The sequence below is a fragment of the Clavelina lepadiformis genome, chromosome 7 (assembly GCF_947623445.1).
Source record: "Clavelina lepadiformis chromosome 7, kaClaLepa1.1, whole genome shotgun sequence".
NCBI classification, from domain to species: domain Eukaryota; kingdom Metazoa; phylum Chordata; class Ascidiacea; order Aplousobranchia; family Clavelinidae; genus Clavelina; species Clavelina lepadiformis.
Window position 1 is genome coordinate 20,085,523 of NC_135246.1, and position 14,149 is coordinate 20,099,671.

Genomic DNA, 14,149 nt, shown 5'->3' on the forward strand with positions numbered 1-14,149 from the left:
TGGCTAATTTGCTGATGTGAAACTGGTTTTGTTGCGTGACAATTTGATGTTTATGAATGCGACTCCAAATTCATTTTTATTTCCTTAAAAAAGTTATTGGGGCAAAAGTTGAGAGCAGGCCTTGAAATTATGAATGAACTTTCAGGTTAAGTTGATCGCGACGATCTTTCTCACTGGGGTCGTTCTTGGTAAAATTCCTTTGAAAGCTTTTCTTTTCACACTTTGGCTTGCTTATGAAAGTTATGACGTAACAGATCAGAAAACGTTTCGCTGCTAATATGGCGCAGGACTGACCAAGCAAAGTGTTAAAACGAAAATTTTTGAAACTTTTATGACGCCACAGAGATGATACATTAACATTGTTCCATCATAAATTGATTCCAACTCTACCACAACAATGCGAAATAAATGAAAATATTTCACCATAAAACGAGTCTTTTTGAACAAATAGAAAAGGTGCAAAAGAAGCACAGACAAAAAAACTGGAATACATTATAATTCTTCAAACATGGAACAGGGGATGCCAATAAAACCTTAATTGCAACATTCAACAAGTCCTGTGAAGCATGACATGATTTTCTTGTGGCCGTGAGCTGGCGCTTTGAAAAGCTTTGTTCAAAAAAGCAGCGGAAAAACAAATAAATAAATAAAATTTCAGCCCTCCCCAAACCTTCGACCAATCAATAAGCGTTGACGGCGAAAGCTAGCTGTTCTGTGCTGTCACTCAGTGGCCTGTGCTTATAAACGAGGAAATACGTCATCAGGGAAACTTTTTTAAAGGTTGAAAGAGAAACTACTGGAGCCAAAATTTAAAATAATCTAAAACGTTTCGCCACCACGAGCTAATTGGATTAGCCGCGTATTTCGTTTTAAGTGCGGTTTTTTGGCGAATCGCGCGCCACTCGTTATAAAGTTTTAGAATTTCTTCGTTTAATCGCGGTCGCCCATTTATGACCGACACCTTGCTTTGTTCTGGCCACCAGGTGGTCTCGTCGTTATTTTCCGCTCTTGATTCGTGGGGATCCCCGTCCATCCAGCGGTCAAGGTCAAAATCTTCTTCGACGAAGACGCTCCGTTTGGTCCGTAACACTTCTTTTGGCTTCCTCCGCCTTCCTCTCCGCTTCCTGCCTCTTCCTTTGCGTCCTCTTCCTTTCCGTTCTTTACCCTTCTCCGTCTTGCACGTGTGCACGTCCGAGGTCACCTCACATCTCTCGCATCGCACCTCGCAGCACCAATGGAACTTGCACTTGCATTGGAACACTCGGGTCACCCGGGTCGTGTCGTAGCCCCTCCCACAGCACAGGTTCTCGCAACTGTCCGCCCCCGTCGACGTCTTGTTGCACTCACGCCCACTAGTGCCCAAAGAACCTATTCCATAAAATCGCAAAAGAAATTTTCATGTCGTTTTGAGGAGGAAGTTTTTCAATCAACGCACGTCTGGCCACATTACGTAACAATAGAATTTCCTTCTAACCTGTTTCATTATTTTTGACGCAATAATTCGGCGATGACGTCAGGAAGACAAGTTCGTTTTTTCCCAACCGCTTGTTGGCGCCCTTGACCGGAATCAGTGACATCTCCGAGCCTTCCTGACGAACTGTGACGTGGACTGCTTTGTTGTACTGCTCCTTGAGGTAGCTCCCCGCCTCGCGGAAGTCCAGCAGCTGCTGCCAGCAGGTCCGGGTCGGGCAAGACTGAGTCGGGCCGTGGCATTTACAATGGGGCTTCAGGATTCGCTTCACCGCCTAAACATAGATATCTTATGATCAAAGCAACATAGAAATCTCCAAGACAATCGCTGATTAACAAGGCACTGGTTTAGAAGTATTTTTGAAAAGACGTTTGCCGTGGTGAGTTCGATTATGCAACTCTGTTTGATTTCTGTTGAGCATAAATAGTCAACATTTTCAAAGAAACTTTTCTGCTCGATTTTCGAAACGCATTCACTGAAAATATTTTCGGCACAAAAACTTTTCGGCAAACGCAAGACGTCGCTGCAGAGCTATCTTAACTTGATTGGTGGGAATACGCTAAACAAATGCTGGTAATTGTTGAATTTTGATTCATCTCGAACTTACTTTTTATAATTCGCCCAACCAGTTCAACTGACAACTGGCAATTGGCTTGATGGCGCGCAAGTGAAGGTCACAGCCAGATAATTCCGGTTTAAGCCGGTTTCATAGCTGCCGCTCATGTTTTCAAATGTTGATGCCGCAAAGGCCAGCATACACAACTGACCTTTCAACCCAAGTCTACTAAACTAATTATTATGCATTATGACGTCACTTATTTTATCATTGTGTTCTGATTACGTCGTGTGAAATAAGTCATGTTTTTCATGGTGTAAGGTGGCGGTAAAAATCATGAATTTTTACCCACAAATCTATGATTCGACGTCACGCGCAACCCATTGTTTTGCGGCAACGTCACAGAGCTTAAAGGGCGAGATGCGATCGATCATCGACGAAAGCTCATGTTAATTTCAATCAGATCGAGAAATTGATGCATCTGTCACGTCACAATAAAGGACCTCGTGAAAATCAAAGTGCGACTCGTTAAAAACAAACAAAGGGAATAAAAAAGCGCAAATAAAATAATAGAACGGCGACGAATAGATCGAGACCGCGAAGTTTATTTTGCGCGTGGCATTCGAATGACGTCAGAACTGACAAAACTTGAGCACAAATATCAGTGCAATTCCATCGAAATCTAATAAACACCCTTTAATGGGATTTGGGGGGTCCCTGTGATCTCTAAATTGCACACCGCTGCGCCAGCGTCTTACTGGCGCTTTACAATGCTTACTTTTACGTCACAATGATGCTGAAGTTACTGGAATTTAAATCGCGAAGAATCTTAAAACCTGGAATTGGATCCCACCCAAATCGCTGCAGAAGACGCGAAACAAGAAGCGTTTCAGTCGATGAAAGAAGCTTAGTGGGAAGATCTCTCATTTACAGAATCAATTTTCGCTTTTCCTTTCATCTCGCCGACTTGCAGCTTCCAGCGCTCGAAGTCGAAACTGGATTTTTTTATAATTTATTCGCGTCCCACGATCCCTCACCCCCACTTTTCCCATAATCCGACCCCAGACCCGCCCAGGTGGTCGCGGTGTTCGATGTCGCGCGATCTATTCAGCCTTTAATCGTCATCTAATCGCGCTGTAGCGCTCGATGCTTGGCATCGCACCGATGAAGCGTCAGCGATTTTATGAGCTACATGTGTGAGTTTTAGGGTCGGTGTTTAGGGGTAAACAAGTCGACAGCGATGACGAGTAATTCTTAATCCGAAGCCGGCGGAGAAAACGGGACAGAGAAATCCAATTTGCGGACCGGCCTGCTCCGTCTTTGCTTTGATCCGCGGAAATGCGAATTTCATTTCCAAAAAGCTGAAGAAGTCGTCTCACTGAGGGAATATTTTAAAAACAATCCATTTTTACGACATAAAAGCTCACATTGTGACGATTTAAATGGGAAGAAAATTGCGTCACGTTCACGACGAAATGGTCCAGACGAAAGTAATAAAACGCGATTTTTGTTCAAATGATCTCGAATTTGAACCTTTCTCGACGCTCGTTCGCAAAGAAGAAGCTTTTAACTTTACAGCCACATCTAAATATTCTCTCACGTTTCAACTTTAACGGACAGAACATTAACAAAGAGCTGCGGTCAAACAGTCTCAAGCATAAGCAGCTCTTATTCCCACGCTTTGTGACGACATAACGATGATAAATTTTCCCTAATAATTCACTTCGTATTACTTTGCTACATCGCTCCTGGTTGGTCATGAACTAATAGACAAAGATTGGCTTATTATGACGTCACCGTTTGTTTGTCTGACAATTGTGGCGTAACAAGCGAAGTGATTCAAAATTTTCGATAGTCTCAAATAATAAAATTTTCTTTTAAGATTGCTCCCGATAAGTTCACCGCGTCTTCGCGATGAAGAAATTTTTGCGATTTCGATGAATCCCAAGTTGGTTGAAATCACCAAGGTCATAGGTCAGGGTCAGATGTCGCACGAAAGCAAGTTACATGCGGGGCTAATTGTGATGTGGTGTTTGCGCAATAAAGCAAATAAACTTTTGCTCTTTTATCGGCGCCGCCTCTTCTGTTATTTTAACCTTAAAACCGCGAGAAGCGTCTTAACTACGAATAAGTTTATTTATTTATTGATCACCGAAATATCGAGTTGGTTATTTTTAACCGTAGGCGGCACGACAATCCACTCGCTACAGCGATTTCTGTCAGAATGAAACCAAGGCCAAGTTCATAAAAGTCACAAATCCAAGTTCAAGTTTATCACAAACTGCAAATACCCAGTCTTTCATCGTCGTCTTTAAAACGTTCCAGAATGCACAACAAGGGTTTTGAAACTACGTCATTAAACAGCAGGAAATGAGCATGAATGACGTAACAGGATTGCGCTTTCTGGGTTCGGGATGCTGTGCTGTGGGAGGGATTCAGCGGATCTTGTTAACGTCTGAAGATTTCTTTCATCAGGAAGCGGATAAACACAAACACGTCACAATTGACATTCGAGAAAAATGAAGACGAATCGCGGTTTTGCGCAAATTTCTCGCCAGTCTCTGCGCTACGAGCTTGTTTTCAGGAAATTTACGGAAACAGCTGTTTTGGGAGCTAAATTTCGGGACCACTGAAGCATGATAAAGTTGAATGTTGCCACATTATGACGTAACAAAGACAGTAAGTGCTCCACAAATGGCGTAGCAGCTTCCGACGAAAACATTTCAAGCTAGTCTGTTTCGATTTCCGCGCAGCAGAAGAATAAATCCGCCTAAATAAGCGCTCCATAGCCCGGCCAGCAATTTTTTGGCTTCCCGGGGGCACAAAGGGCAAAGTTGGACGGAAAGAAATCAATAGAACACATACAGCTGATGACGTAGAGCAGGGGTGTCAAACTCAATCGCACCAGGGGCCAAAACTCAAAACTTATTTAACGCCGCGGGCCGTAAGGATAAAACTTGATTGAACGTTTCGTGACACGAGTATATGAATTGGAACAGTCAGCGAAAGAGCACCAAATTTTTGTTTTTTTTGACGGTTTTGGCTGGGAATAAATCGATTTATTCTATCGTATGATGAGGCAACTGTTGTGCTGCTTTATTGTGCGATTTGTTATAATCTTGTTTTTGCTTGAAAAAAGTAAGTTATACTGCACAATGATCTCGCGGGCCGGAAATAGTTTAATGTATAAAATAGCATTGCGGGCCAAGTTTTATTGTAAAGCGGGCCGGATGTGGCCCGCGGGCCGGGAGTTTGACACCTATGACGTAGATGAATGTGAGTCGAGATGAGCAACAAAATTTTAGGATTGCTTTTTGTTAACGTTGTCATGCCTTTTGGTTCTAACAGTGGAATATTATTATGACGTCATAATAATATTAATGACGCGTTGGAATAGTAATTCACTTAGGCCAGCCCAGGAAAATAATGACGTCATCTCTGCAGTGTTTGCTGATCTACATCATCTACTAGCGTATTTATGACGTAATTAACACGATTCTCCAATTTGTTACTGCAAGAGCAGATTTATTTGACGTCACAATCAACGACGGGATGACGAAGACAGGCTGTGGCAAAAATCCTTCAATTCAAAGTAAAGACGGCGATGGAAGACAAAAGGCGTTGAAAAAGCAAAGAACGATTTCCCAAGAATCTCTCAAAGTCAAGTTTACTTCGAATATTGCGGCTTTCAACCTCGTAAAATCGCTTTGGCGGTTTTCAATTATTTTTCCACGTTTGATTAATTCTAAAATCGCGTTTTAAAACACGATTTATGTTCCATATAAGGGCCTTCCCTCCCCAAATTATCCGCGCAAATACATGAGCGATTTGGCGCGCGGGCTGCTCAATCCGAGCTTACATGCGCGAAGGAAGCGATTAAGCGACCTTGGCCGCCGCAGAAGCGTGTCGGCGCAGTGCCGCCGTTTATTGCTCTTATCGTGGTCGCCGCCGAGGACACAGAACATGAAACCCGGACACACCCGAGTCGCTTTCGAGAAAAGATCAATTAACAGCTGCTTCGAAGACGAAATATTCGAGCTGAAACGCGAGACGCTCATCTACTGTGACATCACAATGTAATCAAATCATACACCAGAACTCTTCGCCAATGGCAGGAATTTGAACCTGCTCCTTATGTAATGCACGTGACAACGAACGACTTCCTTGAAGGAAATTTATTTTCCAGAATTTGACCCAAAAAACATTTTTTGCCAAACACGAGATCGGCGCTTGAGTGGAAACATGAAGTGAAAGCTGTCAATCAAGGGTCTGATTTCGTGCGATTTAAATCGAGTTTAGCGTCGTCTTTCACGTGATTGCTCTCAGCTAAGTTTGCTGCAGGGACTGGCTTGTTTGCTGCGTTCGTAAAAACAATTTGATCCTTGCAAGTCACAGCCACCGCGGCAGCATCGCGATACGAGCAGCTGTCACTCCTAATTTTGCTCATTTGAGACCAAATTTCAAGTTGACTTTTCAACCAAATAAATTTTCCTTCGTTTGACGATTCGGACAATTTCAGCGGAAAATGCCAAAGTTTGCGACTTATGAGAGAAAGTGTCATAACTTTGATTGGATGCGTTAAACCTCGAACAGATCAAAAACCTCATCAAACTACGCCTTTGTTTGTGCTGTCTCGCGCCATAACACGCGCCACCGCCCAATATTTACATCAGATACCGGCTTGTTCCCTCTGATAAACCGGCTTCATTCTTTTGTTTTAAACCAATTGTCCGGTTGCGCTACTGTTCTGCGAAACTATTTAAAGCTTGTTATAAATTCTTCCAACTTTATTGCTAATTTAAGTAGTTTTGACAACCGTTTACCTTCTGTTTGTTTGCTTTTTCGAGCATCGACCCACATGAATCAGTCGGCGGGAGAAAAGAGCTTCCGCGCTCGCCATAAACGTTTGATTTACGATGTTGTTTCAATCAGCGTTACCGAATGTAAATATTATACTGTATTTAGATTAAATAACCAACGGCGCAGCCAAGTGACAAATAAAGACTCGCAGTTGAGCACGTATCGAGCTCGAATATCGGCCAAATCCTCTTGCAAATATGCGGACACCAAATGGCGGAAGTTGGTTTCATGCTAAAAACATGGCAAAAGATGTGAAAATAGCCAAAACCCGCGCGGTTGGCGCGATTGGAATATGTCATAAGCGAATTATTCGAGTTCGCGCGCGGCTTAATTACCAATCATGACCTTGATTGATGATAGACTTCGAAATCATTGCAACGAATTATCGACTAAGATCAGTGGATGACTTGTCCGCAAATAAACAAACAACAATAATTGCCTCTAATCGAGTTGGGTGGCGCGGCCTTTACAGAGAAAGAAAGTTCTTTTCCGAGATGCCACCAACGCGCCAAAGCTTCTTGACAATAATTTCGCATGTTTTGGGTTTGTTGGACGCGTCTGGTCTCAATTTATCAAGATCGTCGACGTCATTGGCCAATTAACACTGTAATTAATGTTTGGCGCTTTTTATCGCTCTTACTACGCCGCGCGATTATATTATGACAACGATTTCTGTGGAAACCGACAAACATAAATCGCCATCATGACCTCGCGGGGCAGCTGGATACTTGTTCTTCAAAGAACGTCATTTTGCCTTTCAAGAAGCCAACCACGTGACCAAACGCAGCGGGTTAGCGCGTCGTGTTACCCCATTTTATGGGGCTCGCTCTATGAGCCCCTCCGAGGTTCCAATATTTAATGAATTCTCATAATTTTCTCACCCTCCTCCCCGCCCGGTTGTTGTGGCGGTTCATGTTGGCGCGCGCGTCGTGTCGCCCGATCTCGACCGCGTCGATGAAATTTTGCGCGAACTCCATTCCGTATTTGACGTCATCACTGCAGCCTCCCCATTCAAAGGAACCTGTGGAGTTTATTTGAGGTCAAGTTGAAATGCATGGTAATGTGACGTGAAATTAATTTGTGATGTCACAAAGGAAAATCGACATACCATCCGGACCCTTTCCGACTTTTTTCCGGTCACACGAACAATCTGGGAGGACCCCTAAGCTGCATGCTTGCGTCACAGCGTACGTCACTCCCGCTGACGTAATAGCGTGGACGAAGGCTGCCTCTCTGCTGCCTAAAAAATTAAAGTCACGTGATACACTCAATGTTTGTTCTGGAATAAAAATTGTTGTTGCGTCATAAATAGATCGATTTGAGGAGGTTCATAGAAATAGGTCGAGTGGTAAAAGGGGTCGATGAGTGGCGACCAAACCATGAGAGCTGATGGGGCGTTATTGCTTCAAGTGGAGAAACCAAAACTCGACTTCAGAAAAAGTTGTCGTGCACGAGCAACGAAGTTATGACGTGAGCGGCTGTTTGGGCTTAATTCGCGTGACGGTGTGGGTCAGCATTGTGATGTCACTATCTCAGTTACAAATTTAATAAATTTCTTTCAACTTTCAACTTTCAACTCTGACCTCTCTGCATGACCTTCCCAAACACGTGTTGCCATTTTCCGGTCGTCGAACAATTCCACCTCTCATTCCGGAACTGATATTTGCATTCATCAATCCCTTTCACAGCTCCGTCGCGGATGCTCGCCATTACACGAGGACTCCTGACAATGCAAACTATGACGTCATAATGTAAAAAGCCACAACACTACATGCAGATACTTTAACAGTAATGTCCGCAACTTTGTGGTCGTCTTAAATCGCGTTCTACCTTTCGCAAAGAATTCTCTGTTCGGGCGATAGCGGCATGTTGGGGCAGATGTGGGGTTCAAACGCGGACAAAGCTTGGAGCTCACCCAGAAGCCTGAAACAGAAAAATTATTCTCAATTTTGCTTGTTGGGATCGGAAAAACCCTAAAGCGAAACCTGTTGGGAGCTTCCACCCATCTATGACGTCAGTTTTAATTTAAAGCTAAAAATTTTTCCGAATCTATGAGACGAGTGGCCGTTCACGACCAATTTTATGAAAGTTTCTACCAAAGTTTCTAACTTCCACGTATTAATTTCTGTGACGTCATTGTCGAAATTTGTTCCGGTTGACTTATTTGTAAGTTGTTACGTAAGAAACACTTCGCGATCTGATCAGTGAACGTCACAAGTTGGAGAGAAATTAGAAAGGATGAAATATAAACCGGAATATCTTATCGGCTTCGGCCTAATAAGCGTGACAACGATTTAAATACGTTTTCTATGAACTTTGTCGCTTCAAACCGAATATGAAAGGCACCATATGGAGCTCGTTCCTAGAGGTACCACCTATAAAAAGTCCAGGAATTAAAAGTTAACAAAAACGTTTGCAAATTTTCTTTTGAACAAACTTGGCTGGTAATCAAAGTGGCAGCAACGACGAGTCTGGGGAGATACCCGCCTTAACGTGGCGTTAGGAGAAAAGCTTCCACGAAAGTTACCAAACTCTCATTTGCTTTGATCATTTTGACAAATTGCTCTGAAGATGGTTTCCATCGCTGTTTGATCGAAACACAAAACAACGCTTCTGGAATTCAATAACTTTTCTTCATTTCTTTATTATCACGTCAAAGAGCCATTTCTTTCAACAGGTGTAATGTGGGATTGTATGACGTCACGTTACAGTCACCCGCAATCGACGAGAGAGCAATTTTTCGAAGCAGGCCGCGATTGAAAGCGACTTCGCTTTCCCGACAGACAAAACTGATTAAACACGGCTTAAAATGAAAAATCAACAGCAGAGACAAAAGAATCGCGTTTTGCTTCGTTCCTATTTACCTTGGCGGTAAAGCGTAGGTTGCGACCACGAATAATTCTTACAATTCTTCTCAAAGACGTTTCTTCATCTCCCCTCTCTCTGTTTTTAGCCGTCGTCAACATTTTCAGCCCCACGTCCCGGCTTTGATAAATGGGGGTTTGAAAAGAAGATGTCTTGAGCGTCATAATTTCTTCTGTTACCGAACAAAGCAACAACAATCTCAAGCACTTCACTTTCAATTAATGTCGAAGCCTACTTTAGCGATCTCCCGCCCAGCCTGCCCTGATGGGGCCTGGTAGCATTTTTGTTTCTGTTTGAAGTCGTGTTAGTGCCAAGCCTTGTTGGCAAACCCTAATTATTTAATGTTTTGATGGTGACGTGGCGGCAAACAAGCCATGCATTTAAAAGCGCGCCCACGCCATGAATGAAATCTGTGTCTTATTTCATCAAATCTATAGAGTTAAGTTTGTCAAGTCACAACTCAGAGTCACATGAGGTGGGAAAGATCATTAATAACAGAACAAAAATCACGTCGCGACTTTCCGTTATTTCTGCAAAATCATTTCACAACTTTTTAATCTGCTTTTGGTGTCGGGCGGATGTTTCTGGCCCCTAATTTGATTAGAGGCGCAGCTGGCACCTTTAACGAGCCCTTGGACGAGGTCCCAGCAGCAATTGACGCCCCAATTTGTGCAGGGAGCCCTGACGAAGCCCAGATGTGCCCGGGTAAGCTTGTGTGCAGCGATGCGTGTCCCGATGCTCACAGTAATTGCTCCCCCCCACCATCGCGCCAAAACACACAAAACCGACCCGGGTTGAAATAATCTCGCAACGCCCCTCATCGCCCAGCCAGACCCTTAATCCAATTGTAGGGGCACATCGCTTCATCGGTCCCCGTCGTATTCACGCTCGCTTTGATCGGGCCCGATTATTACGTAGAGCGCCAGAACTAATCCCTATTCCTGACCGCAAGTTGATCTCATTTTGCAACTAGCCGCCGAAAGAACAAAAGAAAATATCTTCCGCTTCTCATGATTCGATCCAATTCTAAGACAAGAAGCTTCTTTTTCTCAACTTGAAAAAAATTAAAAAATATCCAACAATACTCACCACCAGGAGGCGTACGCTCTCGTACCGAGGAAAAAGTTGAATAGAACTACGATTATGACGTGTAGATAACAAAGGGAAGACATTGTGACGACATAATGACGAAAACTAAAATCCATTGACAAGAAATAGAAGTTCTGTTGATCTCAGCTTCGTGCGAAAAGTTTGAAGGAAAATCGAAAAATTTCCTGGTCGCTTCACGGCCTTTTGAAATCTTATTCAAACGTCCCTTTGCCGAAGAATTCCAGAAGTGAAAATTGTTATTCCGCCGTCTGCGTCTGCCTGGGCGTGCAAATAAATTTCCTCAAACAGTGCTGATGATATTCAGCCACAAACAAGCGATAATCCGATTTAAATCAAGTCATTCCAAACAAACTCGGACGCGAGTTGGTTCTGTCTTTGACCTCCGAAGTTATTTGAGCAGCGATGAAACTTTCATTGTCTCATTCTGACGTCACGCAAGAAATTTTGCTCTATAAAGCTCCTAAATTGTCTACAGAGATGTAAAAAAGTCGGATTAATAATTTGCTGGTTTCAAAGATAAAAACATTCTAGTTAGCCGCCGCCATCTCTCTGTCAACCAATCACTCGATGAAATAAGTCGTCTGGGCTGGCCTCTCTCTATAAATATCTGGAATCATCAGAAAACTTTTTTCTTCGACTGCACAATGAAACGAACGTGGCACAACGTGAAAACGAGAAGCGATTTTTGCGCAGAGAGGAAAGGCGATTGGCTCGATTTGTTACTGTTTGACGTAAGAATTAAATTTCTCTTCTCACGCTTTCGACTGCCTTTGTTCATCGATCGATTTAAGCTAAAATAATTCGAAAGTTGAATCTTTTATTCGTAACTTCACGTCCAATTTGCTAAATTTCTATTTAGTTGTTCTTCGTGCGATAATTCACTTTAATTGCGGAACTGGAGTAGTTTCCAGGTCTCGCTTATGTTGGACAGATGGAGATTCAAAACACAAAACAACGCCTTCAAGACGTGGTTGTTTGATCGACGCAGAAACTGCTAAGAAATCGCCCCCCGCCCTCTCTCAGCGGTTTGTTGATAATTTTGAGGCGCGAGAACAAACCTGCAATCAACCTTCCGTTGACATGTTGGTCCAACCAATATGGCCGACACTTAATGACAATTTGTGGCCTTGAAGAATGATGTAGCGACAGCAGCGGGCATTAGAGCGGGCATTTGATGGGTTGATATGCAATTAAGTACGAGTTGTCAATAATTCATTTAATGGTGCTTTGCTGCTGCTCGCTCCAACGCAATAATATCAAATGTAATGGCAATTGAGACAAGTCATAGAAGGCCAAATCAAGTAATTGAGCTCTCGATATGAGCGCGTGCGGCCATTATGACGTTGACAAATTGCTTTTAACTCGGCTAATTGCACTTGTATGGTAATACACGCACTTGAGAGCGAGGTTTATGTGCAAGCCCAGATCGAATTGATCGGTTTTAATTCGAAATCCCTCAAAATCCGGTGATGGCGACAAAAAGCGACTTTTAAAATTTACTTCCAAGTATTGCGTAATCCGCGCGAAGGGTCTTATGGCGCGATGTATTTAGCGGATTATCTCCTCCTCAGCCGCTAATCGCGATGTCCTTCTCGGCTCGATTCGAGATTAATTCTCGGTCTAACATGCACTCGCCCCCCCCCCCCCCCCCATAACATCTGCTCTTATATTCACAAAGCTTCAAGCCTTCGACGACAAGATTTCGCAGAACATTCCAAAGTTATTAGTGACGTAGTAGTGGTCTGTAGAGAAGCGGTCAAGCGGTCAGCTGACGCTTGTTTTCTTAAAGGATTAGTTTAAGGTTTCGAAACCAATCAGAGGAAGACACTTCAATTTGAATAACCTTTGACCCCAGTGGGCAGATTTGCGTCAAAATTCATGAATAAATCTCTGACTCGGAGCTGAAGTGGTCAGCTGACCTGGGACCATTGTGAGATCATAAAAATTAACCCGGCCCCAGAACAAAAACATTATGATGGCTGTTTTCCTTTCATAAATTAAAAGCTTTAAACCACATTCATCTGATGCGTGTAGGCCTGATGATGCAAGGAACCTGATAATGCGAGGAACCTGATGCAGCAAGGAACGGGAATTTTTTTTATTTGCAGACAACTTCCCATAACCTGCTGAGATTTAAAGAGAAAATTGCTGCGTCGTATTTCGATGATATAAGTTTTCAAGCAAACCAAAAAAGACAGTTTTTGCATGAAATGAGAAATTAATTTGAACATTTTAAGGAAAAAAATTAATAAAATAACTTGAAAGCGCTGAGAACGATGAGAAAATAAACAAATTAGAAAAAAATGCTCAAACAGAGTCCCCGGCATAAAACGTAGCCAACGAACCAAGGCCCAGCCGGCCATTATGAAGTCAAAATGCGCAATTATGGAAAATCGGGCGATCTCATCGATTTATCGCGACAGACAATCTTGTGAAAACAGCAGAAGAGCTCGAGTCAACCGCGGCAGAATCGCGATTCAGCGATTTTTTTGCCCAATTTAAAAGGTTATTAGATTTGTTTGAAGTTCAAAATGTCATTATAAAAGTTATTACATCACAAAGTAAAAACCGACCTGTAATTTATGACGTAACATATACTCTTGTCTCTGGTCACGTAATCTAAATATGTCTTCCGCCACATCTATTGTCACGCCATAATGTCCTCAATTAGGCGCTGATCGCGACAGGTGAATCGGTTTAATTATTTCCGCCGTGATAAGGAATCGCATCCTGAAAGTGACGTCATCACCTTAATCTGAGGACTTCCGAAGTTCTAGATCTCGGCCAAGAACTTCCGCGCTTATCATCCCGCGCTTTATCGCTCTCTCGGAACAGAAACAAAATGTTAAAACTTTGTCTCGAAAAGATCACCACGCCGATTCATCGAATCTGACGTCACTTCCGATCTATGTTGGTCGATTATTGCAAGAAATTGCTTCTTTTATGAGTGGCGCGATCTGTCAAGTTCAAGGTCAAGGCGATGATCAATTCATTTAAATCGAGAATTCCATCGCAACGATTAAAAACTTTTTAACTGTGCGCCAGTGCAGGTGATGATGTCATAAAAAGTGTGCGCTAGACGGTGATGTCATTCACTTCATTATTGACACCTCGTCTAGGCGTGAACTTTGACCTCTTACGTCGATCACAAAAGGTTTTAGGAAATTAGCGAAGTTTATGACGTAAGAAAGTTTGCATCGTTAGTTCAAGGTCGAAGGTCGAGGTCGGGCTTTCGAAGACGAGACCTGGGTGACAAGTGATGAAAGAATGGGAGCAATCGCGCGATG

The 14,149-nt window shown here is 43.0% G+C and overlaps 1 protein-coding gene across 1 annotated transcript; it reads right to left on the reverse strand.

The window, feature by feature from the left end:
• Positions 1–316: 316 nt before the first annotated feature.
• Positions 317–11,327, reverse strand: LOC143465773 (protein Wnt-2b-A-like). Its single transcript, XM_076964243.1, has 7 exons — positions 10,842–11,327; positions 8,718–8,810; positions 8,471–8,610; positions 7,996–8,127; positions 7,769–7,908; positions 1,475–1,745; positions 317–1,368 (listed from the first exon to the last, which is right to left on the reverse strand). Exons 1-7 carry the CDS (start codon positions 10,955–10,957, stop codon positions 794–796), a joined length of 1,467 nt encoding a protein of 488 aa, XP_076820358.1. The 5' UTR covers positions 10,958–11,327; the 3' UTR covers positions 317–793.
• Positions 11,328–14,149: the final 2,822 nt, after the last annotated feature.